Genomic DNA, 26,903 nt, shown 5'->3' with positions numbered 1-26,903 from the left:
TTGGCGATTGTGGCGTCTTTGGAGAAATTTCGGCTGTATTTACTGGGAACTAAATTTAAAATTGTAACCGACTGTAATTCTGTAAGGTTCGCCTTGACTAAAAAGGAGATTGTTCCCCGTATTGCACGTTGGGTGTTGTCTACACAAGAATTCAATTTCGATATAGTTCATCGTGAAGGCGCTCGTATGCAACATGTAGACGCGCTGAGTCGCAACCCTACGCAATCAGGGGAAAAATCTGAGGTAGAGCTAGTTATGTCTATAACCGAAGCCGACTGGTTGTTAGCGGTACAACTGCAAGACGCTGACATAGTACATTTGAGGCAGATTTTGGAAACCGGAGATCCAGAAGGGCACGAAGCCATTTTTGCTAGTTATGAGCTGTTAGGTAACAAAGTATACAGACGTACTGCTCACGGTCGTCGCTGGGTTGTTCCCAAGGAATGCATTTGGCAAATTATTAAAAGTAATCACGACGACCTTGGGCACTTCGCTGTAGATAAGACGTTCGAACGTGTTTCGCACTTATATTGGTTTCCCAAAATGCGTCGTACCATAAAAAAATATATTAAAAACTGCATCAATTGTATATATTACAAAACCAAAAGCGGTCCAAAAGAAGGCGAATTATATCCAATTCCGAAATACGCCCAGCCGTTTCATACCCTACATTTCGATCACTTAGGGCCGTTTGTGGAGACAGTCACAGGAAATAAATATTTGTTAGTAGGTGTAGATTCATTCACTAAGTTTGTCATAATATCCGCCGTAAAAAGTACAGAAACTTGTTACGTTATTGAGGAACTAGAAAGGATCACAAAAGTTTTTGGCAACCCTCGTAGAATTATAACTGATGCCGGATCAGCTTTTACCTCGATAGCCTTTAAACAATATTGTAAAGATAAAAACATTCGGTTACATACAATCGCATCCGGAATGCCGCGTTCAAACGGTCAAGCTGAACGCTTCAATAAAACAATTTTGGATGCAATGAGAACAATGGGCGCGGATGTCACGGATGACAGATGGGACGAATGTGTCAGAATTTTACAACAGGGTCTAAATACAACATATCATAAGACAATAAAAGCAGTACCTAGTGAAGTTTTACTCGGTTATAGGGTTCGTACTGATTGCGATAATTTAGCGCCTGAGGTTGATGACGGACATGTCACGGACGTGACTGAATTACGCAAACTCGTTGATATGAATATAAGGGTCAGCTCGGAATCACAAAAAGTACGGTTTGATGGTACTCGAATAAAACCTACTCAGTATCAAGAAAATGATTTGGTACTAGTCAAAATCTTGAGCCAAACTAACGATGGACGAAGTAGAAAGCTGTTACCAGTATATAAGGGACCGTTTCAAGTAAAAAAGGTTCTGGGTCGAGATCGTTATCTGATAGCAGATTTGAGAGGTAGCGAGCGAAGTAGCAAGCGCTATACAGGGACAACATCAGCAGAAAACATGAAACACTGGATAAAAATTAGCAATTGGAATGGAGGTAATATTTCTTATCTTTTTCCGTGTTGGCAATGTTTGTTTATTTAATCTAAAAGGTTACATTTTTGTTTCAAGTTCTTTATTTTGTTTTACCTACCTATTTAACTACTACATACTCATCTTACATACACGTCCTTCTTATTAAAATCAGTTAATAATTCAGTTGTTTGATTATCCGTTACGGACCAGGGCCGGAGCTGATGTGGTAATGTGACAATCTAATAAACCAATGTGAACTTGGAGAGACTTGGTACAGGATTTACATAATAGGTATTTGTAAATTGCCTAAACCAATCCAGTGTTCTAAAGTTGGTATGCTCTTGTCTTAAAACTATATCACAGAATCTCCGAACCTGCTAAATATCGGGTAATCAAGTATTTTGGCTTATAATATTAGAAATGTCATGGTAAAAGGTAACAAAAGATGCCACCTAAGGCTAAAGGGGCTAAAAGAGTTGCTGACCCATGTCATTTTTATTATCAAGGATAGACCGAACAGTTGGAAAAATTAGTTTAGAGATTAATGGTAATATTTTGTGTGTTCCAGATTAAAATATTGTGTTGAAAGCAGCGCCTGGGGGCATGCGCATTGCAGAATGGCCGTGTTGGCAATTCATGATTAACGCCATCTAACGGACAACAGAAGAACTATCCGACAACCAATCAGCGATGAGAGCGGCGTCCGCCAATCAGGATACTTGAATGTCTGCCCCGACTAGTGGAGGGGAGGGACAAGCTGTGGGGGCGCTGGCTCGTTCTTGCTGTTTGAGCTTCGGTCTGGCGCGGTCGTGGAAGTTCTTCCGTATCTTGTTAAAAATTAAAATAATTTAAATAATTTATTTAATATAACAATTTCGTTCTTATAGTCCAGTTTCTCACTCCACTCGCACCTATTCCTAAAATATTTTACATATACCTATATATTATAAATATACCTATGTTTTCTGTACTGCTTACTATGTGTTGTGGTTCAATAAAGAGTCATTGTATTGTATTTTGTTTTGGGTACCAGTCTACGATCTATGACATATTGATTTATGAGGATCTGCACAAAATGGTATGTGTCGCTCAGACGTAACAGTCTTGCATGTGTGGTAGTTTGTTGTGATTCAACCTCGGCAAAATAAAGCCTCAATTAATTAATTATTATCTAACGTTTATTACAGAGACTTGAAAACTTGTCAGTAATATCGCAGCGCAGAAATATTTATAAATTCAAAGTAAAACAAATAAAATAAAAAAAGTTTATTATTGCAAAAATCGCATTTTAAATACCATTTAGGGCTATGTGGGAGGCTTACGTCCAATAATGGACGTCCTACAATTCATATGATAATAATGACATTTTTAGGAGTCATGGAATTCCATATTTGAAGGGTCCACGGACAGAACATGACATGTGTAGTCACCTAAGCAACTTTTTGAGTTATAGCGGTTTGAAAGTCACGAACAATTACTATGGTTATCTACCATTCCTTTAAAAGTTTAAAACATATATTTTATATTGTTTTCAGATTATTAAGTTCAATGGTAAGTCATAGTCATAGTACTTTGCGAGCTCTGAATTTTGAGATTAAAATCTCAATTAAAAAAAAAGGTGACAATAAACATGTTCTTTCCGTGGACCCTTCATTTGTATTCATACCCCAAAAAACCAACAGCTTTCAAATTCACAACCGTTGCCAAACTTTTCACAATAAAATTTGTCAATACCTACCTCTTTTCCTTAAAATAACATGACATTGTGAAAGTAATCGTACGGAGTGAATATAAATCCCTATGGCGTTAACAATCAATTCGAAATTATCGAGTCCTCAGTGACAGCGATCGATAGTCGTTTGACGAATGACAAGTAGCTGAACTCGTAAGTATCCAACCAAGACTAACACGTACAGTTAATTTAAAAAAAATACTTAAGTACGCCTTAGCAGTAACTTTTATACAATACAATACAATAACTCTTTATTGCACACCAATACAGTAAACAGTACAGAGAACACAAGTATATACATAGAGATTTTCTAAGGTAAGCAATAGGCGGCCTTATCGCTTCAGAGCGATCTCTTCCAGGCAACCTTTACAAGGGACAGAAATAAGGAATACATTTTAGCAGGTGGTGCAATTTACAGTAGATTAGAGCTGTATCAAGAATACATAAAACTAACACATACAATACACATACACAACAAATCTAAACAGATAGATAGGTAGATAGATACCATAACAACGCATAAATAAGCTAACTATAACATTCATACGCAAGATGACAGGTAGTGCTCCCTAAGCATAGACTTAAAGATAGGCAAGGACTTTGCGCGCCTCAAGTCTATCGGTAGGGAGTTCCACAACCGAGTGGCCTGGACAGTTATATGTTTTATTTCATTTTACGCGCTCTTAATTGTAAAGATTGCATTTAGCTTTATTTGCATATAGGTAGACAATACTTTACTCACTCAATATTATTTGTTTTTAAAGTTTACTGAAGGAAATCTAAGTTTTTTTTTTTTAGCCTGTAATATCCCACTTCTGGGCAAAAGCCTCTCTCCTGGATTTGCAACTCGTCCTGTCGGCACTTAGGTCTGACCAGTCGTTGGAAAACGCATCTAGGTCATCCCGCCATCTCCGCCTTGGCATGCCGCGGCACGGATAGCCATCGTGGGGCATCCACTGTGTGGTGACGCAGTGCCCACCTTTCTGGGTGCATGCGGAAAACGTGGCCGCAGCCCTAGCGTGGCTTTACCTACGTCCACGATGCATGTTTTGGAGCGCAGTGTGGTGTTTCGGAGTCGATTCATCCTTTTTACACCTAAAATGCTGCGCTCCATAGCTCTTTGGCAGACCTTCCTATTCGACTTCTGAATTTCTGTCAAGGGCCATGTCTGAGCACCGTAGGTTATGGGCAGTATACACATGTCGATGAATATCCGCTCAAGTGTCAATCGAAGGTTGCCCTTCAACAGCTAATATTTATAAAACGAAAAATATTTCGGGTGCAGCGGGTTCAAACATGTCTATATTCAAACATGGCTATACGCGACAAGGCGTTTAATCAACACCGGGACGTGCGACTAACTTCACGAAAATCTTGGTCGCTTGCATAATGCTCATAGTGACGTTTGGTTGGCACCAATCTACATTTAATTTATTCAAATATAACATTTACATGTAGTTTTAGATGCTTATCATGTAGGCGACCCTAGTAGGTATACCGATTCACGATGCCCCTGCGACAGAGTCGCGAGGCCCCGGGGCGTTGCGATGCAGTTTGGGTAGGTACACCTGGGCTAATTCCGTTATGGCAGTAATTACCGAAAAACAATGACACGTACAGTTAAGGAGACTGAATCACGTACCAGGGTGGACCCTTTGTTCTACTAATGACATATTTACATTCCTTATATTTGCCAAAGAAATCATAGCGAAATTGATTATGAAAAGGTTCCACCCGGTACGTGATTAATTTTCCTCTATGACAGGCTAGTTGGCGCTAGTATCGTAAGGTCCGTTTGGCAACTTTGACATTTCCGTCACGTCTGTGATTGGTTAAATAATCAAAAGGCCAACCGCAAGCAAGACTAATCTCAAACAGACCTATCGATACTAACGCCATCTAGCGATATCCCCCCTCATTCTGCCACCACTGTGTCTACTCAACGCTGCCAGGTTCTGTTACTGGTTAGCCATAGCCATGTATTATTTTAGGTATTCGAAAGTTTCAGTCCCATTTCAACAGACCTCAACAGACGCGAACGTCGAACGTCAAAGCGTATTTCAATTTCAGTCTGACTCGAAACATAAGCACAAGTAGGGTAACAAGGTAATGGCTGTAAAGTTTGTTAGTCTATGTAAGCGTGGGTCGTGACTGCTCCGCCAATTGTTGGCTATGAGACAAAAGAGCCAGACCCGTAACGGTTATTAGGAAAGTCTACAAACTGGCAAACAATAATTACCACAATGCATACAAATTTAATGAGCGCGACGAATCGAACAAAGATATGCCAATAAACGAACTAGTTATTAAAATTATCGTATTTCACTTGAATCACGTGAAGTGGTCGATAATTCGCGATATATATGAAGTAGAATCGAAATGTCAAAATAAAATAAAATAAGTAATTTAAACAACTAGCTTTTTTGCTGACTGTACTTTTTGTTGACTACAGTAGCTTTGAGATCCAAACTACGTTTCCGTCCAAAAGTGAAAAAATATCGAATTAGTTTCTAATTTCACTTGTATGTACAAAAAATAATAAAATCTCAATTAATCAGGCAATCCTATTTGTGGCCAACAAATGATTCCATACATTGATCGATATTCAAACTGTACTGTATCAAAGGCATAGACGTAGCCACACTGATTCAAAAATTCCAATGAAAAACTTTACAGGGGCGTTAAGTAAAACTAACCCAATAACCCCCTAAAATATCCCAGAAGAATTTAATGACATTCTGTAGGTCTATTTACAATATAAAATGTATTTTAAATGACAGATCTTTTTAACTTATTCGAATTGCATTTTAATAGTATTCATTCCAAATGTCTACGTATTATGATGGTAGTAAGTATTCATGTTCAACAACTTTGGTACTTAATATTCTTGTTTTTCCTGCAGTATCAGAGCGTAAGGTTTATGACTAGCAGGGCAAGTTCATGCACACTCAGATCGTAATCTTATTACAGCACAATATGTTTCATCAGACTGCGCTGATTTACTGCCGATTGTAGCGGAAACCAGCTCGATTACTAACATAAAATATAAACTTTATACTCGTATATATACGAGATGACTTATGTTTATATTAAACCGTCTTATGCCGTTTTATATGAGATGTGAATGAACTCAAAAGTCGTGGTAGTACAACTAAATAAAATAAAAGAAATACTAAATAGTACGAGGAATGTTATTATAAAATTTACGTCACAAACAAAACAAAATCTTAATTTAAAATTATTAATTAAGCCTCACTGCGTTTTGCAACCCGAACATCAGCAATACTTGATTTGGTTTTAGTTTTTCTGGGATTTTAGTGGCGCCAACTCCAAAGGCGCGACATCTTCCAATTCGATCTGACTAGGTTCAGGAAATTCATTGTAAAACTTCTTGTTATACAGCTTCTTAAATTCAGATGAACATGGAGCTATGACTTCATAAAACAATGGCGGAAGATTGCGATACACGGACTTATCCCCAACAACGATAATTTTAAAAGTAAGGTGAACTAAATCTTCTCTAGTGGACTGCCTTAGATCTTTAGAACAAAATCTCACCAAAAAGTCAACACTCGATTTAGCAGGCAATAATGTTTCCATTGGTACAACACGGATCAATTTGCTAATTTTAGTTGTTAATTTTATTTTTATTGTCACCGGATATAACTTGTGGCTATTGGAGATTGTAAAACGATCTTCACAGAATCCGTGAATTACAGGCGATTGAGTCATGTCAAGTAAAATGGGTTGTACTTGTATCGGATTAGGTAACACTTCCCCGAATACTTTGATCGTTTTACTAAATACAGTTCCATTCGTTTCTGGGTCATTAAATTCCAATTCGTAAAAGCTTTGATGATAACCTATGTGTTCAGGTTTAGTCAGATAGACCGGTATGCGTTGTTTAGAATTTGGCTTCACAAATAAATAAGTTCTTTCAAAAACAAAAATATCCAATGCTTTTTCAATACATTCTTCTATCAATAAGATAATTATGTCGGTTATTTTCAGTGATTCCGTATCGTCTGCGTCTGTCGGAGGAAGCAAAGCCTTGCTCTCAGTGATAACTTCTTGATCTTCTTCTCTTAGTATCATACTTTCTGTGGTGGGGCTCATGGGGTCAACAGAATGTGTCACTTGTAAATCTTCTGTAAGATCTACAGATACTTTACTAACATGTAAGTCATATGAGCAGTCTCCCGTTACATCGATAGTAACAGCACTTTTAGGAAATCCATTCTTTGCGTTTATTCGCCAGAAATACATAGGTGGTATATTAACTATGTCAGGAACACTTATTGATGTAGCACAAATATTTACACTGGCTATTGGGACACATAATGCTTCAATAGGTGCTTCAGCTAAAACTTTTTGACCAACTCTAAAATACAAGTACGTACTAAAGTCCTGTTGATTTTGAAATCTAAAAAGAAACTTAAAAGTCACCGCTAAACCCGGATACAATTTCAAAGGCGTAACTGGTAGAATTTTAGCACGTCTAAAATTATCTTCGTCTGTAACTCCCATGTACCTTAGATTGAGATACTCCAAGGTGCAGTTTAGTAACGAGAATGTTACTATTTGGTCTTCTAGAGATTTGTCACTAAGAATGATTTTCTTTGGAAAACATACAACTTTTGTGCATTTTTTTAGTAACAGCCACTCTTTTAGTTTAACATCAGATTTAATATCTAAAACTTCTTGGTTTGATATGCGACTTAAAGAACTCTCTTTGCTTCCGAGCGCCGATATGAGCTTATGTTGGTTGATACATATAAACGTAGGCAAATGAGAAACAGTTTCAGTAGGCGACATTATTTCATCTTTTGTTGCAAGTACTTCGGCAGAAGTATTATTCTCTGTATTTGGAGGTCCAGCACTTGTCTCTTCAACCATTTCATCGTATCCCAGTTCATCTCTTATACTAGCAGAGTCCGTTGGTGTTGACAATGATATTCTCTTTTTCATTTCATTTAAATTTTTCTTGCTTTGCCACATCTTGTTAGTACGCGCAAAATTATCGGTGAGCTCAAAAGGAGAAGGTCTACAAAACTCTTGGTATAATTTATTAATAATTAGGGTTTTCCGGCGGTTGGCGCCTTGAATTTTGCGTTTGCAATCTGTGATGGAAAGATGCATCCGCTGAACCAGTTTCTCCCATTGTGGCAAAGATCGGAAATCCAAATTATACTGCGCCTCAAAATGTTTAATCATTCTTTCAACATTCATATTATAATCATTGCCATCTCTTATACGTATGTGATTACATTCTGCTATCTTCATAATGGTTTTCAAGATTATGAAAAGTGTATTATATGAAATTACTTTTTTATTACTTACCACATTGATATAAAAATTGTTATGACAACGTCATCTTAAACAATGACAGCACGTGATTCCTACAGATTTGTGAAGGTTTAATCAAAGTGTTTTGAACGAATGTAGTAGGTATTGCACCTATGATGCCAAAGAGTTTTGATACCGAATAGAGGGACAATAAAAGTAACCAAGTTCCAATTTTTCGATACAATTATCGACCTCGTGAATAGCTAAGGTACCAAAGTGTCAACAAATTAAAATAATATTGATGACCACAAAATTCTAACTCATTGTTACTAACAATAAGACAAATGAGAACAGGTCAGGCTGGGCCACTCTGTTGCTTGCTACTTTAACCATCTCTCAATGATTTAATGTAAAAGATACGTCATATGTTAAAATTACTAAATTAATAGGTTCACGATTATAAGCCAATAATGGTCCGACTAGTTTCGATCTTTTCGAAATATCTTTTTTTTTGTGAGCGCGTTCACGACCTATGAAACTTATGAAAAAGATCTCCGAAAACATTAAAACTATTAGTCGGACCGTCCCTAGCTTGGAATCGTGAGATGAACTTATAGACGCGCCAATCTATTCAGTAGTCAAAATCCACTGAAAAGCAATTAAAAACACGCCTTAGACACCAATTTTTAAACATCTGTATTCACCAGGCAATTAATATGACAGCTTTTTAATTTCAGTTTCGCAATGGATACGACGATACCTCGCGTCATTCTTAGCATAGCCTTGGCTGCGCTACTACCAATGGCATCTCCAAACAACCAAGATCCAGTAGCTAAGGAGAATATACCCCATTCAAGACAGAAGAGGATACTATGGATCACCAATGACGGGAGACTGGCATTGCCACCAGGGACAACTATGACGATCACGCCATCCCTGTCTATGCCATTTGTGAGGCATCCGCCGAAAGGATTTCTCTCTAACGTGTCTGTCAGTTTTCCATTTACCAGTAAGTTCACTTTTTCTTTTTGCCAGATATTTTCTGATATTGTGCTCGAGTCGGAATTGATTGCGACAATTTGTATTTCATTGTTACATCTAGTGCTCGTAAACTGCTTGCTGAAGCGTCTGATTGAAGTGAGTTAGGCTTGCTTGTGTTACGATGAATGCCTCTAGTTCGAGAGCGGGTAGATATTAAAGCAAAGTAAAAACCTATATATTATTTCGTTTATGATATCAAAACGTTACTCGTAACACGAAGATCTGGACGTAGGTTATCGAGGTTAAAACGATTCTTTAATTTTTTAGATACCAATGCGATTTTTTTCGCGATTTTTATTTTTTATTTTTCATATCTATAAACTTAGGGCCTGTCTTAGCACTAATTGATACTCGTATCTACATTTTACGTGACAGATTTCTGTGATGCCGTCTGTTTGTTTTGTGCAAATAAACAGAAACGGCATCACATTGTATCTGTCACATAAAATTTATCAATGAGTGGTGAAACAGGCTCATAATATATTAGAGGTGAAAAAATATACCGCCAGGTAATGTAGTCGGTAGTCGGCCTACATACAACTTTGTCAGATATTTTTGAAATGATACCTATTTTAGAAAAAACTTAAAAATGTAGTTTTGTACGTTGGATTTTGAACAGAACATTATTGATGCCTGAAAATAAATATATGTATTAAAAAGCTAGCTCATCTCGGTATGTCTGTAACTACAGGTGATCTAGAAATTCAAGAACGTTAAATACCTATAGTAATAGATCGGTTAAGCCTCCCTATCCTATACACTTTACCTGGGTCTATATTTTTTTTATTAAATACGTAACTGTTTTACATGTATTTAGGATGTTCAAATACCCACTTCACAATGTCTAATCATGAGTTTTCGAAATATTAGTTACTTCATTCTAACGGTTAATAGCCAGCTATTACAAAGGTTAATAAAAACATTTCTTCAGTTTACTCATTTTCAACTTGTAACTGGTTTACAGGTACACTTAAGTACGAAGTGGACTGCGAGAGTCAGTACCAATTTTAAGATAATTTGTAGTGCAGATGTATGTAGCTAGCTGTAGCAAAATATAGTTCTTATGTACATCTGTATCTGTGGTAGTTAGGTATGTTGTAGCTTTGTGTACGTAATTGTGTGCCATAGGTATTGTTCTATGCATTGTTTATATGATAATCTAGATCAGTGCTTTTCAACATTTTTCATGACACGACCACACGAACCCCTTCCCCTACCCTCTTTTTTTTCATGTATTTTATTTTGTACCAAATTATTAGGTACTAGTTAACATCCATACTTATATTATAAATGTGAAAGTGTGTGTGTTTGTATGTTTGTCCGTCTTTCACGTCGAAACGGAGCGCCGGATTGAAGTGATTTTTGACAAAGAGATAGTTTATGGGCCAGAGAGTGACATAGGCTACTTTATATCCCGAAAAAATGCACAGTTCCCGAGGGAACAGCGCGATAACCGAATCCCACGCGGACGAAGCCACGGGCAAAAGCTATTTTTAAACTTACTTATTTTTTTTTACTGAAGTAGTTTTCGCAGCAACTAGGGGCTTCGCGACCCTCCTAAAGAGGCTTCGCGACCCCCCGGGGGCTTGCGACCCACAGGTTGAAAAACACTGATCTAGATAAAATGTGGTAGTAGAGTAGCTACATCGTATAAATATAAACTCGGTAAGTCTGTAGAAATTAACAATCGAAATAGTATTTGTCAATGTAGGCTAATTTGTAGTTCTTATTTTGTCCTGTGTAGAAAACACCTCATTGTGTTGTTTGCAGGTACATTAGAGTACAACGTGGAATTTATGAGTCAGTATTTTAAAGTTTATAAGTAGATCAGAATGTAGATGGTAGTCGTAGATGGTAGATCTTAACTTAAGTAAGTAGTTTTAAAGTTAATTGATAGATTCATTGCTTTTGTAGCTCTAATAGATACCTACAATAATTGTATTATACTTAGGTGCCAAAAGTAGAAGAGTGTTGTGCACATATAATCATATTTGTTGAAACTTTGTAGCGTCAAAGTATTCCAAAATGTACCTTACATCCGTAGATATAGGTATTTAAGGATACCTATATAGCTACAGAGGATGTAGGTACCTACCATTTTTGTCACAAAATTTCAAAGTAGCTTTAGTTCACCTACTCAGTGGACTGAGCAAACTATAAATATTATTATTAGCTAATCGCGAGTCAACTGTAGTCGGTGGAAGTGTAGTTTTACTCATTAATCAGCCAACATGTAGCTTTATTCTGGTTCTACAATATACATTAGATAGATACTTGTATACTATTTTCACCGCGTCGCAAAAATGCACCTATGTTATTTTAAGTAACTAAAATTTTCCTTTTTACTTACAACGTAGTAAGTGGTATAAGCATTTCTTGCTCCGTGCCTCATATCACAATCTGCCAGGATAGAATCTGTTAACTGGTAATTTAAACACCAAATGCTTGAAGTAAACTCGAACCAGAATAACGCTACCCTTACTTTGCAAACCCGTTTCTCCAACATTTTTTTAAACCGCAGTTGATTTCGACAAGCTTGGTCTTACGGACAACGAGAACCCTTATGGGACTCTGCCTCCACTCTTCGCCCGGTCTATGGGGAGTGCAGCCGCGTCTGTGATGGCGCAATACGTAGGGCAGTACTTGGAGAGGAGGCGAGGCAAACGAGAGACAAAGGGACCAGTGCCTCCTGAGGTGGAGTCGGTGGTTCTGGATCGTCTGCATGGTGGAGAAAGGTGAGATTTGGCATAGCAATAGATTATTTTAAGTTGTCCACAACTCTGCTCTTGCAAAGAATGTGATTATTCCCACTTATCCGCAGTGCAAACAACTGAGAAAGAAAACATAGTAGCCCGCACTTATTTCTGTGAGTGACTTAGTGGTTTTTACGATACCGGCAGTGTGAATACCTACCTGGAAATGAAAATGTAATAGTTCGCACTTATTTCTGCGAGTGCAGACTACTGGTTTTTACGATACTGACAGTACGAACAACTGGGAATAATAATTCAATAGTATGCACTTATCGCTGCGAGTGCAGATTATTGGTTTTTACGATACCCTTCAGTGCGAACAACTGGGAATAAAAATTCAATAGATCGCAAAGCGAACAGAGTAGATAGCATGGACAACTGGTAGAATAGCCCTTAGAAAAGTCTGTAAGATTAGTCTTTGTACAAGCTTTTTTTTTAACTTGCATCTCTGCATTTTAATTACAAAAAGACACACTTTTAGTTATTTTACGGTAAACTACTATTTAAATACCAAAGTGTACACAAGACGCAACAAATGACATAACGGTCAGTTTTCGAAACGCGAAAATATTTCAAACGAGGAGCAATCGAAAACACTGCCAATTGTCCTTCGTGTGTTGAATTCCTGATGCCTTTATTTGTCTGAAGGTGAAAGTAATGGCCGATTATAACTAAAGCCACCGGCTAAGTCCATGGACATGAGTGATATACGTGACAGGAGGACAACGGATTTTATATTTAAGTGGATATAGGTATACTTAATTGCATTTGCATTTTTATGATGCTATTTATTTGATTCTGAGACTGCTTATGAATCTTTTTAATTTATAACGCAATTTAATAATTTAAATGAAATATATGTTTGGCTTCTTCAGTGTTGCGAAATGTATTGGAAAGTATTTTGATAAAAACTTTACGTAAAGATTGTGAAATTATCCTGTTTGGTATTGGCTCTCTGGATTGTCCTTTTGAAGCTTTACTCAGACACTACTGCGTCTCTGGCTTAAATGTGTTCTCAAAAAACATTTCTAGGGCACTTCTTTACGGAGTAGCAGAAGACATGTTCGCTAACTTCGGCATGGAAGGACGGGAGTGCCTGCTGCGAGCGATCTGCGAAATCCACGCTCATCCCCTCACCAACTTTGGGTTCATTGGAGAAGTCATGAAGCTATTCTTTACGTGAGTTGACCCTTATTTATACACACACACACCCCACACACATATTTACTTGTTGATTGATAAAATATAAAAAGCAGAGTAGCGTAAGTAGGCTGTACTTCATTAATACGGACCTCCGAGGTTACGCCTGAATCTAACTTATGTCCCATTCTTTTTCTATCCACAACAACAAATACTCTCACTCTCTACTCCTTTAGAGAACCTCGGGTGGGTGTTTACTACGAGTACCTACTCATCGTAGCGTGATAGGTAAAAATCGTATGATTGTAATCTACAAACTTTTAGCACACACACTCTTTGCACATCATGCATCGCGTTACCGAGCAACTGGACGTCTATGGCGGAGGTATATGACCAACAGTGGACGTCCCATGGCTGATATGATGATGGTGATGATGATGATGATATATCTTTAGAGTATTTCTAAACATTACTATTCGGTTACGCTCGTTACTTTCGGGAGGAATAGTTAAGTATTAGGTGTACAGATGTGCAAGTTGCGGGAACTTTCCAAAAAGTTGGAAGAGTTCTCGGAAATTTCTGTAAATTTTTATAAGATAAGAAATTTAAATTTAAGAAACGGAGTTTCAATCTCCTTACAAAATTGTGAGAAGTTTCCGTAATTTTCCTATGTGAACGAAATCCGCAATTTTGAAAAGTTTCCTTTCGCACATCAGTAGGTAGTTATAATTCTAAGTATCTTCTCTTACATACGCATACGCCATTAATAATTTTTAACATTATTTCAGGCCAAGCAAGTCACCGTATGCGAGTCTCCTGAACGATTACGTGGAGGCACAGCGCGCGGGCGAGTCAGGCGGAGAGTGCTGGCCGTACTACCGACTCTGCCCAAAGAGCATATTCCAGCCGTCTCCCAACAAATACTCGTTAGTATTTTCAAGTAAATTAACATGAAAATTAAGTTACTTACTTTTTATTTAAATGAATTTCCCTAGAAATACTTATAAGGTGACCCGGGGCTATTGTAGCTGGGGTGTGGCGGCTGTGGCGTTAGAAGAACGACGCCATGTTCTTTTTCTTTTTACGCTGTGTTCGCCAGAAGACTGTCTTCACACAACGCACATGAACATGGCGAACATGGCGTCGTAAGGACGCCATCAGAAGGCTCAGATACAATATCCCCCCAGCTACAATGCCCCGGGTCACCTTAATTATTTCTGTTCACGATTTAAGAATTCTGTATACATCGTGATTTTAATTTTTATTTGACATGTTGCTTAGTTTACTTACGGAAATAACCTAGTGAATTGTTTTTCCTTAAAGTTAACGGAAATAAAATAATCATTAGCGGCCTAAGTTCAAATCAACAATATGAACATTTTTGACCAACGTAGAATAGTACAAAACCCTTACATTTCAAAGTTCAATTTTCCAAAAACGGCTAAACCGATTTGAATAAAACTTAGCTCAGATCCATTTCAATGAATTTACTTTTTGATTTAAATGATTAGAATCAAGATATGGAGCTACGGTACTATAGACAAACATACACACAGCGGTCAAACTTATGATACCCTTCTTTTTGCGCCGGGAGATTAAAATTAATGAGAACGAGCAACCATATGGTACCCCGCATAAGTCATTGGCTTTGTACGTAAATGTCAGTGTGAACCCCAGCAATAGAAATCACTGACTCGGAGCAAACTTGTTTCGTAAAATAACTGCAAACGAACGCATGCCTGGTATGAGAATTGGCTGTATATTTATAACCCCTATTTCCTCATAAAAGGACGTTTATGATTAATTGAACCCGACCTAGCTTTCATATAAACATGAAGTATACCTACTGTCATATAATCACACAGACTCAGTACAGGATTTGATATTAAAATTTGTTTTTTTTATTAAATTATAAAAAAAATATTACAATTTTTAGGTAGCTTTCCATTAGAATCTAAGATTAGAAATCAGAAGCCATTAGAGTCGTGCCAATCTACTTTAAGTTCCAGAGTGGACTTAGGTAATTAAGGAGTGATTAGGTACGAACTCCAAAATTAATAAATTATCTGTCTACCTCAACTATTATTAATTTTAGAGAAATATTTTTTTATGTAAAAGATTCCTTAATCAAATTTTATCCAGTAAAATAATTCACAGTGGAGCCAATATAACAGAAAAAGGAATAATTTCAATCACTCCGCCAAACTTAGCCTCAATCCAACATTGTGAATATGTTTTTGTAATTTGAACATTCAGATTGATTCTAAAATCCAGGTCTTGATATACTATACTTTCACCATTAGAATGCTACGTTATCCCTGAGTAACAGAGGGTATATTTATTACCAGAAAATATTAGGGATTCATACTAAAACTTCAATAATGTAACTGAAGTTATTTTCAATTTATTAATTTTTGTTTCAGGAAAGACGCTGAAGACTTGCATAGACGGCAAGAACACGACAACATAGAGAATATAGAAAACAATATAGACATAGACGGAGTTAGAGCGATGTAACAAATTAGCAATGTGACCACTTCGTTTGAAGTGCCAGTAAATTATCCCAAATTTAGTTTAGTCTCCGACCAAAGTTGATTATTTAGACTAAATTATTTATTCTTTATAAGTGCCATTCCGATGTTGCATGATGCATTTATTTTAGAAGAAAGAAATGAAAAAAGTTTTAAGCTTGATTTCTAATTGTATAAAATAACTCTTTAAGTACCTAGGTACTTATCTGGTATATCTATTCCTTAATTTCGCTTATTTTAGGTGTTCAGTCAAAGTCAAACTAACCCGACCATCTGCTGAAATAATCCAAAACAATTTGAAGACAACCTGTATATTGAAGCAACGAAGGAAAATTGTTGTAAATTTCCGCCCCAGCCTATGATTCAAAGTCAAAGCCTAAATAAATATCTACGTTTAATTTAGGGTATAACAAGCACTAATGCATGTCAAACAAAAGTCGATTTAGTGATCGATGAAACCCTATTTATACCTTTTTTTACCTTTTTGCATATTTACTTCGGTGTGAAATGTATAAATTGATACAGATTAGATATGATTATAGTATCAATTTTTGATTTCTACAAATATTTTTTTATGTTAAACTCTCGTTGTCCGGTAAAGTCAAAATGATTTTTATCCCAAGTTTATCCCAATTAGTTGTTATTAAAAAATATTATTTCATTAAGTCAAACATTGAAACATAGCATTTACATTTACTTATGTTATGAAGTTTTAGCAATTTATATTTTATATATTTAGAACAAATTGATTTTTAAAATAAGATCCTGAAGTCCTACTTAGCTAGTGATTCTTTGTAAATTTTGATAATTAAGTCATTAATAATACGATTGTTATAATAAACATTTTACTCGTAATTGGCGTTTTACATTTATACTGTCTTTAGGTTTTAAAAAAAAATTTGAATCAAGAAAAAAATGTATGCATTGCATAGAGAAAGCAGAATGAGTAGGTAATTGAGTATTTCTCAAAAAGTTGCCTCATGAAATTGACAAGAAATCACTTACTTTGTCAAGAAATACGAGATCATAAAACATACCGTAACTGCATAAAACATCCAAAATTTCTTGACGTCAGGAAAACGTCACGAAATTTTGTGAGGAAAAAATCGTAATTTTGTAGCTACATCGAAACTTTCTATTGGATCCAACAACAAAGATTATCTGACTTTTTATTACCACAAGGTTTTGTATAGGTATATTTAAAAACACAATACGACATTTTTTATGTTGAAATAGTGACAGGATTTTTTTATATAAGCTGACAACTGAAAATGGACAACTTTTTGAGAAATAGTCAATTCCGTTTAAATCAATCTTAAATTGCTGCCTGTGAGAAACAAATTACAGTAAATAAATTTTTTCATTATTTACAATTTTGGCAATACAGCAAACACGCATCGCGTCGTCGAGCAAATGTATTTTGCTAATGAAAATAATGTCAGTAGATAGATTCATCAATATTCCGAATATTCCTATGAAAATTCTGGCGGTTAAAACGCCTAAGACTCAACCCATCCAATGCGAGGCGGGTGACAACGTGACAGGGCCGCGATCTGCTCTCGAGCGCAAAAGCCTCCAACCTCCGTCAGGGGGCGTGAGCGTGAGATGAAAGTACACGGCCGGACGACAAAATTCTATTTTAAGACCAAAACTCTGCTATGATTAAGGTAAAATTGACCCCGATCACTTAAGAACACGTGTGTGTTAGTGCAAGTGATTCACGGTAGTGTTTACGTTCCAGGCGCAATATGTAACGTTCGCTGGAATACTTTTGTTTAGCGGGATGCTGGAGACTGCTTCGATCAGCAAGAGGAGTTATTCGGACCAGTCTGTAAAAGGATATGTCACGGAGGTACGTAAATCGAGCATGAAATTAACAGCTCACATCACATAATCAATAAATCTGACATCCATTTGTCAGCAATAAAATTTTCCCATAAATTATACAGAGACGGGATTCTCAAAATAGGTAGTATAAAATAATAAATTCGTCTTGATAAACTTGATCAGCTGTGTAGTATTTCAAGAGTTTGTGGTTTTAGCGCACATGCTGGTGGAACGAGGTGTGTAAGGAAGAGTTTCAAACGTTGTTCAGATGCAAGTGCCCATCATGGTCTTACTGCCGAAGCCCTGGGCGCTACTACAATGCCGTCTGCTCCATGACAGAGACCGGCTACATCTGGGACCAGCCTAACTCAGAATTCAGACCACAATAATCGGTCTTAGATAGATTCTAATAACCCCACAATGTCAACCTTTATTTTCTATAACCCCTGTGTATCGGTTGCCCTAACAACGATTCTAATTCGAGACTGATTCAGAAGTTATGCCTTCTATTTTCATAACTAGCCTAAGAAAATAGCACGCGTAATTTCCAAATTGAAAATGCAATGTGATGAGAGTTTTTCGACCAAATTGTTGGAGATACCTGTTATGTGAGAAATAAACGAATATTTCCTTATACAAATTGGTTTTTTATTTTTGAATTTGGTTACGTTTTGTGTCCTTGAGAATGGGATGATTGATGGCTGTACTTGACCGTAAGCACCAAATCTGCTGCTGAAATACGCATGCGCGGTGGAGGCAAGATTCGGGAATCAATAGTCAGGGCGTACTGCTAGCGTAGACAGCAGACCACAACAAACCGCTAAAAGATGTTGCCGTTATTTTTGTTCCTATTCGCTTTGCGCGGAATAAATTGTGAACCTGAAACAGTGAGGGAAAGCTTCGACTACTTTAGTTACGGATCAAATGACGACCTTTTGAAGAACTTAGAACTGCATCTGGTGAGTATTTAGACAACTTAGAAGATATTTTACTAAAGCGTAAAAAAATCCAAGCTTACTACTTTGAATTTCAGCCTAAAGACGATATAGTGCTAAGGCCTCAGGAAGTAAAGGACTGGCCGCAACAGTCTCTAAATGTTGGACAAATTACCGCCGTGTCTATCAATTCTTTGGGACAACCGGTCATCTTCCATAGAGCTGAAAGAATATGGGACGAAAGGTACAACAAATGTATTAATAGTCTTATGACAATTATTTCAAGTAAGCAATCTTAAAAGCCAGTGCGGCACACCTAGGTACTTATATTTTATTTTGCCGCTTATGGTTATTTTTTTTGTTGTAGCACTTTCAACGAATCGAATGTATATCAAAACTTGGACAAAGGACCCATCATTGAGGATACGATTCTAGTATTGGACCCACACTCGGGTTCGGTTCTTCATAGCTGGGGAGCCAATGCCTTTTACATGCCACATGGCCTTACCGTCGATCACCACGACAACGTTTGGGTCACTGATGTGGCCAAACATCAGGTGTTTAAAGTGAGTTTTTATACTTAGGTAACCCTGTAAAGTTATCAGAATATTACGACTTTAATAAGTAATAACTTATATTTTCAGTACACCCCATTAAACCACAAGTATCCAACCTTGACTATTGGAGAAGCTTTCACAGCTGGCTACCCGTACCGTCGCAGAGTGCTTCTCTGCATGCCTACATCCGTTGCCGTGGCAACCACCGGCGAAATCTTCGTCGCGGACGGCTATTGTAACAACCAAATACTCAAATTCAATGCCGCTGGGACTTTGCTCCTAGCGATCCCTTCTTACTCCGACACTTTGACCTTGAATCTTCCGCACAGCGTAACTCTGTTGGAAAGCTTGGATATTGTCTGCGTGGCTGACAGAGAGAACATGAGGATTGTTTGCCCTAAGGCTGGTTTGAAGAGTTACGTCAAGATGTTAGATCCAGCTACTATAATCGAGGATCCAACCTTAGGACGAGTGTTCGCTGTGGCGGCTCATGGGGATACTATTTACGCAGTGAATGGACCGACGTCGCAAAATATTGCCGTGAGAGGATTCACCGTGAACGCGGTTTATGGAAATATTTTAGACACCTGGGAGCCGGCTACTGTAAGTACAGCAGATTCTTGAAAGTCTGACACATAGTTACTGTTTGCCAAATTTTTGAAATTCAGTTTTTCGTTATGATACTGATTTTTTTTCGCCCACGCCTTCTTTTGATAGCTTTGTGGCCGTCTGTTAATAAATTTCAGCTGAAATGCTAAGGCGATTTTGACACTGCTCCGCAGATCGCAGCGGCGTACGGTGCTGCGCTGCGGTTTTTAACTTTGTTCCGTAGAATCTTGATTTGTACATACACAAAAACACGCAAACACGCTGGCTCCATCTCTCCGTACGGTGGTGCGAATCACACGTCGGTTCATACTCCCGGACGACGATGCAGTGTGGGACGCGAGTTATGCCACATTGAGCGCAATATAAATGAACATAAGAAACAAATAAAATGAAGTTCGTCGTGCACCGCAGTACCGGACGGAGATGCGGAGCAAATCCGTATACCTACTTATATAGTGGTGCGTCGTCGCCGCACGCGAATTTGTCGCTCCGCACGCCGCAACGGGATGCGGCAGCAGTGTAACAACCGCCTAATAATAAAGCTCACTTAGTTTAATTTCTTCTCTTTTCGTTTTTTATGTAAATTTATAATAACAAAGCAGGCCCATGAACTAGATCAATACAATATGATGAACACAAAAAAACAAATCGTAAGCATTATAAAGAATAAGGCTTGGGATGATTCTGGTAACATATTGGACAACATATCCTGTAATAAATTTGAGATTTTTTTTTAGGGATCTGTACCTCAGTCGGCAAAAATGGAACCCTTAAAGGATCACTTTGCTATCTGTTTGTCTATGTCGGTAAACAACAAAAATTATCACACTGATCACATTTTAGGAAAGGGGTTTAGCTAACACTACATAGGTACCTAATTATGCATAGATGACGACCAGATGGCTAAGTGGTTAGAGAACCTGACTACGAAGCTTGAGGTCCCGGCTTCGATTCCCGGCCGGGGCAGATGTTTGTATTCATGAACAATACGAATGTTTGTTCTCGGGTCTTGGATGTTTAATATGTATTTAAGTACGTATTTATCTATATAAGTATGTTTATCCGTTGCCTAGTACCCATAGTACAAGCTTTGCTTAGTTTGGGACTAGGTCAGTCGGTGTCAAGTGTCCCATGATATTTATTGATTATTTATTATTTAGTTAACTACAAATTTGTACGGCACCCCCGATGCGCGTGTCCGACTCGCACTTAGCCCTTTTTTATTTCTTCCCTAGTCTTCTTAAAAAAAAAAATTTTTTTTTTCTTATTTTACAGGGATTCACTAACCCCCACTCATTGGCAGTGACACGCAACGGCTCACACCTCTACGTCTCCGAAATCGGCCCGAATAAAATATGGAAATTCGAATTAACCGATGTATTCGACAAAAAGTAGGCGACAATTTTGTAGAGAATAAATATAGAGCTTTACATATTTTAACGAAAGTCGTATTAAGTATAATATATGTCGATAAAACTTTAGAATGCTTGTAAATGCGAATGAGATTCGCTACTTGACCATAAATAACTATGCAAAATGTGGAAATGTTTGCTATAAGTATCTATAAAGCGAACTTTTTTTTTTATCGACTAGATGGCAAACGAGCAAGTGGGTCTCTTTGCTGTAAATTAAAAACTGTGTTGAAATGATATTACATACTTCTGCATTTCTTCATTACGGAACTAACTTTTAGCATCAAAAGCATTGCTAACTAATAAAATTTCGTTATCCTTAAATATTCTATCATAAAAATAATATAAAAGAAAAAAAAGGTTATTCCTGTGATGTTGAATTTTCTTAGCAACAAAAAAATTAACAAATGGTTTGCCAATACTCCGATTTAGAACTTATCAGTATTATTCAATATAATACCAAAGTATTTGTAAGTTTGACATTTTATGTTTCAATAAAATATAATTAATAGATTCTATTCTACTTTAAATTTCCTGTAATGTTATTATTATAAAAAATTGCCTCGATTATTTAAGAAACGTAGAAATGTATTCCTTCCGAAATAAAGTCCGTGAAGTAATGTATTTCTATTAAGTAATGAAATCAATGAATCTTAACTTGTCAAAATGTAAGTACAGATCAAGTGAATAATGTTTTTCCAATCTATTTTGTAAGCAAGTTAAGATTAATTGACTTTATGACCACACTTGCTAGTGTACAAGCTGAGTCTTTCGCATGGACAGACGGGCGGACAGCTAACTTAATATTCGTGCATAATAGGTACATATATATATAATATAAACATATTGAAATTGGAACTAGGTTCGACGAAATTGCGCACAGATATATATTTCATAAATTGAAGGTATTTTATAGTCTATACGTAGGTTAGGCATATGTAGGTACCTACTCGTAAGGAGAGTTAATATTCCAAAGGAATATACCTAATTAAAGATGGCTTCCTTCTTAATTGTTCCCACTAAAAATGGCCTACGCCATCTTTATGTATCATTTAAGTTTGTTATCTATGGAATCTATTTTCGCTGTTCTATCTACGACGTAGATAGTAGATTCTACGTTAAGTGTGTACCTAATTATAATAGAGAAAATTGCAAGAATAATAATTGCATTATTTAACTATGATAAACATCCTATACCTATTATCAGACTAGTATTATTTCTGAAATAAATTCCTGATGAAACAAACACTTCTAATAAAAAGGTGGCTGACGAAAAATACTCAAGTCACAATGAAAATTTAATTTCCGTGGTAATTATTATCTTTTTATGTCAAAAAATCATGTTGTTGTCAAAATAATCTTATAAAAACAAATAACTAAGTATAATATTATGCCTTCATGAAGAACCTGGTCTCAGTTAAACGAAAATGGACCAAACGTGGATTTGGTAGTTTAATTGATGAAGTTAAACGGTGTATCCACGTTTTCTAAATTATGTGAAGTCTCAAGTTCAGTAGATTTTAAAATGATGTAATAAATTTGAAAAATAATTATTATCTTTTATTTAACTCACATATAGGTATAATAAATAAGCTAAACATTGGACATGATGTCAAATTATTAAAACTGTACTTAAATTACACTTGATTTGTTAACATTACAATTTAATTAATTTACTTACATAATATTACAGTTCAATTTTTCTTTTCTTCATAACTTTCATGAGTAACACCATATCTGCAACAACAATACATATTAATTTTCACTTCTCATGCTCGTAAAGTTCGTGTGTATGCTGTATCTAGGCGACATAAAATGACTTTTTATGCTCTAGTGCATACTGCATAAAGCATTTGCCGAATCAAGGCCGAATCCCGATAATGTAGCCGCAGCATGAGATGGGGTAAAGAGAAAAAAAATCGCGACGAAGTGCGAATAGTTCGAGATACGCGTGCCATTGCTAGTTGTAATCAAGTGCGGGTAAGTGGAGGAGTCACGCTGCTATGCAAACACATTAAGTACCCTACATTTCAGTCTACTCATGAGCATGACCACGACAATGTTGCTGAAACGTCAAGGTAATTATTACTTCTTAGTATGATAATGACAAGTCTCAAGCGTGGTAGTAGTTAAGAAAGTACTTACTGATAAATATAACCATAACTAAGCCCAGCATGATCCAGAGCCAGCATTTCCACGCGCTTCGGCTGTGCTCCTGCAGCCTCTCGGATTCCACTTTCAGTGCGTCCAAGTTGCGGTCCGTCAGATCTGACGATTTCTTTAGAGCCTGGTGTACAATAAAATATATATGAGATAAGCAGGGCAGGGTGTGAGATTTTAGATTTTTATTTGAGTAATGATTTGCAGATAGATCATGTTGCAGATGAGTTGATATGCAGAGTAACGTTTCGCAGTTCAAATTTACGCATCTGCTTCAGTCGTTGTATCTAAAGGTGTGATCATTTTAAATTATTTTATTTTATTTTTGTGGAATGTAAAATTCTACCTAGCTAGTCCAATGTGGACACCTTGGTTTGACTCTGCCAACCTTACAAGAAAAGTGTTAGTATCTGCTTTCAGGGTATGTTCTGGACACATCCTAACAAACAAATTCTTACACATGATGAGAGTTAAACCGTCACCTCTGTGTGAGATTTTCCGGAAGGTAGATGACTTGTCCCATTTGTTGTTGGAATGTGCTCGGAACTCAGACTTGAGGAGAAGGGTTCTTGGGGGTTTGGGCCCCATGCACAATGGCCAGGTGAATTGTTGGCTCTCAGAGCCAACATCTGGCAAAGCCATTTGCATTTACCAATATTTTAATATGTCCCTTGCGTAGGAAACATGAGCGAGCACCCATGAGGCTGACATGATCACCTGGAGTGTTCAAAGCCTCAAAAAAAAAGAGAAAAAAAAAATTCTACTTACTTATAGTGATTCCAAATGATCATTCGATTTATCACACACACACAAACTTCATGCCTGTATTCCCAAATGGGGTAGGCAGAGCACACAAAACATTATCGCTTCAGAGCCACTTTTAGCAATATTAGGTTTTAAGTTTGACAAAAACGGTACAATAGTGATAGGTTGCTAGCCTGTTGCCTATGGTATACCATAACCTATATCCTCATTCGATTTATCATTCTGTTAAATTCTAGAATCTGAAGGGTGACAAATGGAACAGAACTGTAGCTTCACTGTCTGTCTATTTAGTCTGGCTGGCCGCGTCATGTAACTTATTACAATAAGTTTAATCCTGGGCTCTATATTACTTACAAAATCAGTATATCCTAAAAACAAAAAAAAATTGCTACAATCTTAAATGTCACAAACCTCTGTATCCCCCTTTATAATAGTACTGGCGATCTGAGATTGCTCTTTCAGACTCTTGGTGAGCAAGACCATGTTCTCGGCCACCTTCTCCTGCATATTCTGATGATACTTCAGCAGGGAATCCATGTCTTCCTGGCTGCTGCTGGTGCTCGTGAAGTTAGGTGCTTTTATGATGTTGCGCTTTCGCAAAGGATCGTCATTGTCTTCTGAAAAGTCAGATATATCACTGCAGCATACTAATGAATAATAAGTCAGGAAGCGTAACTCAGAACCAATTTCACACAAAAAGTGGCCATACCTTAAACCAAAACGACTTTTGATTCAAATATGAATCTTTTTCGAGGTTGCAAATAGACATGCTTGTGGTTAAAATTCAGAAAGAAAGCAGGGATTGCTGATGCAATGTCAGATGTCAGTCAAATGACGCGCAGAACACGCTTTCATGCCCCTGCTACTAGGACAATAGGGCATTCTTATAACACAGTTACAATTCCTGACTTATTTTTTATTTGTAGACTGCAGTAAAGTATATTGAGCATACAGAATTTATTGAAACAGTAGGTACAATTTTTAGCATTTATTTTAGTCACTTTTCATATAGACTATTTTAGCTATTTTTTTTTGCACATTACAGTATTAAGATGTGATACCAGTAAAATTAAAAATATCATAGCACTCGCTAGCACACTGCCATACAGTGTAACCCTTTCCGATCAAACTGATATGATTGTGAGGGATAGCTATAATTAAATTTGATCCTTATTGTCATCAGTTTTTTTTTTTTTTTTTTATTCGACTGGATGGCAAACGAGCAAGTGGGTCTCCTGATGGTTTCTCAAGGTCCATTATCATAGTCTTTTTCATACTTGACTAGGTTGGAAAGGGTTATGATAGAGAGTAGAGAGAGATGGTGAAAGCAATCACAATTCCCCAGGTGTTAGATACGGCCACTGCTTTGATTTCATGGACAAATCAAATTGAGGTGATTAATAAAAATCGATTACCTGATTTGTGATATAATTCAACATAGAACACTAAAATAAACAGCTTACCAAGTCCAAAGAGCTCAGATCTTAATTCATTTCCATATTTAGCAACAGTTTTTTGGTGTATTTCTTGAGCTGATGCATCAGTACACAAAGTTGCAGCACCATGAGACAGCAATTGAACTGCTTCCAGCTGAAAAAACACATAATAACAACCATAACTCTTACATACAATAATGACTCTTTATTGTACCTATAATATAGTACATAGAAGACACAGAAAAACAGGTATTTCGAGAAAATATAGAAGGTATAATAAGCAATAGGCTGCCTAATCGCTTCAGAGTGGTCTCTTTCATGCAACCTTATTAAAGTGGAAAGAAACTAAGTAGTAAAGTAAAAAAAGTAGTAGACATAGTAACATTTGATGTACATAATGCTGCCTTATTAAAAAAATATGTAAGAAAAATGCAGATTCTCACCTTTTCTGTTGGACTATTGAATGTAGATGTTTGGATTAAACCTTTTAGAAAGCTGGCCCTTTTAGAATATTCTGACAACAGATCTTTTGAAGGCTTGCTGAAAAGCACGCACAATTTAATTAGTATCCCACAATTTTTTTACTTATTTTGAAACACAGCAATCATCTTAGGCCTTGCACAAATGTTTGTAATACTTACTCTGGGCCTGTTTTGAGTTCAGTTATCATGTCACTTAATGAATCAACGTATTTCTTGAGCCTCCAGTTACCCTCTACAGCTTCCTGTTTAGCTATAAGCTCGCATTTATTTAAAAGCTGCCGCACATTCATTTCTAATCTGGACTTCTTAGGTGCAACTTCGGGACTTGTTTTTATTTTATCTATAGCCATAATGTCTGCGTCTATTTAGACAATTTATTTTAAGTATTACTCCACGATTACGATGATGATGATTATATTATTTAAAAAAATACTACTCCTTCAAATCATGAAAATAACAAAGCTCCACGTCCAATTTTATTTCATCTTCAAATCAAATGTCATAATAAACGTCAGACTCACATCTGACTGACAGACAAAACGTTCCATTACATTACACGGAAGTTTCTGAGCGCTTCGTTGGTGGCGATTATTTTCGTACGTGGGACGGAGCGTAATGTTGATTTCAGCAGCTTTTAAAAACGTTTTTAGGGTTCCGGAGCCAAAATGGCAAAAACGGAACCCTTATAGTTTCGTCAAGTCCGTCTGTCTGTCTGTCCGTCCATCCGTATGTCACAAGCATTTTACTCGAAA

The 26,903-nt window shown here is 36.8% G+C and overlaps 6 protein-coding genes across 8 annotated transcripts in view; 3 read left to right on the top strand and 3 right to left on the bottom strand.

Annotated features, from left to right (window-relative positions):
• Positions 1-16,723, top strand: part of LOC141435093 (uncharacterized) — a 33,480-nt gene extending 16,757 nt beyond the window's left edge. For 2 of the 3 annotated variants that reach the window (XM_074097639.1, XM_074097638.1), the window contains exons 2-7: positions 9,241-9,512; positions 10,509-10,538; positions 12,066-12,279; positions 13,330-13,476; positions 14,226-14,363; positions 15,861-16,723. In XM_074097639.1, coding sequence (XP_073953740.1) covers positions 9,248-9,512; positions 10,509-10,538; positions 12,066-12,279; positions 13,330-13,476; positions 14,226-14,363; positions 15,861-15,954 — 888 coding nt within the window. In that variant the 5' untranslated portion in view covers positions 9,241-9,247 and the 3' untranslated portion in view covers positions 15,955-16,723. The remainder of the gene's footprint in view (positions 1-9,240; positions 9,513-10,508; positions 10,539-12,065; positions 12,280-13,329; positions 13,477-14,225; positions 14,364-15,860) is intronic. The other variant, XM_074097640.1, reaches the window with a different exon arrangement.
• Positions 1-26,903, bottom strand: part of LOC141435103 (ADAMTS-like protein 4) — a 441,311-nt gene that overhangs the window by 96,890 nt on the left and 317,518 nt on the right. The gene's annotated exons all lie outside the window — the stretch shown is intronic.
• Positions 6,409-8,577, bottom strand: LOC141435091 (uncharacterized). Its single transcript, XM_074097635.1, has one exon. It carries the CDS (start codon positions 8,498-8,500, stop codon positions 6,515-6,517), a length of 1,986 nt encoding a protein of 661 aa, XP_073953736.1. The 5' UTR covers positions 8,501-8,577; the 3' UTR covers positions 6,409-6,514.
• On the top strand, positions 17,503-18,435 carry LOC141435095 (uncharacterized). Its single transcript, XM_074097642.1, has 3 exons — positions 17,503-17,635; positions 17,710-17,820; positions 18,011-18,435. The coding sequence occupies exons 1-3, from the start codon at positions 17,627-17,629 to the stop codon at positions 18,182-18,184; spliced, it is 294 nt and encodes a 97-aa protein (XP_073953743.1). The 5' UTR covers positions 17,503-17,626; the 3' UTR covers positions 18,185-18,435.
• Pal2 (Peptidyl-alpha-hydroxyglycine-alpha-amidating lyase 2) lies at positions 18,523-22,859 on the top strand. The gene is made up of 5 exons (XM_074097637.1): positions 18,523-18,754; positions 18,829-18,974; positions 19,098-19,296; positions 19,375-19,890; positions 21,172-22,859. The coding sequence occupies exons 1-5, from the start codon at positions 18,623-18,625 to the stop codon at positions 21,289-21,291; spliced, it is 1,113 nt and encodes a 370-aa protein (XP_073953738.1). The 5' UTR covers positions 18,523-18,622; the 3' UTR covers positions 21,292-22,859.
• On the bottom strand, positions 22,843-26,654 carry Use1 (Vesicle transport protein Use1). The gene is made up of 6 exons (XM_074097641.1): positions 26,311-26,654; positions 26,113-26,209; positions 25,697-25,823; positions 24,645-24,850; positions 23,454-23,595; positions 22,843-23,045 (listed from the first exon to the last, which is right to left on the bottom strand). The coding sequence occupies exons 1-6, from the start codon at positions 26,499-26,501 to the stop codon at positions 22,996-22,998; spliced, it is 813 nt and encodes a 270-aa protein (XP_073953742.1). The 5' UTR covers positions 26,502-26,654; the 3' UTR covers positions 22,843-22,995.

The sequence above is a fragment of the Choristoneura fumiferana genome, chromosome 14, assembly GCF_025370935.1.
Source record: "Choristoneura fumiferana chromosome 14, NRCan_CFum_1, whole genome shotgun sequence".
NCBI classification, from domain to species: Eukaryota; Metazoa; Arthropoda; class Insecta; order Lepidoptera; family Tortricidae; genus Choristoneura; species Choristoneura fumiferana.
The sequence above is the reverse complement of the archived record's forward strand: the minus strand, read 5'-3'. Positions and strand labels throughout refer to the sequence as shown.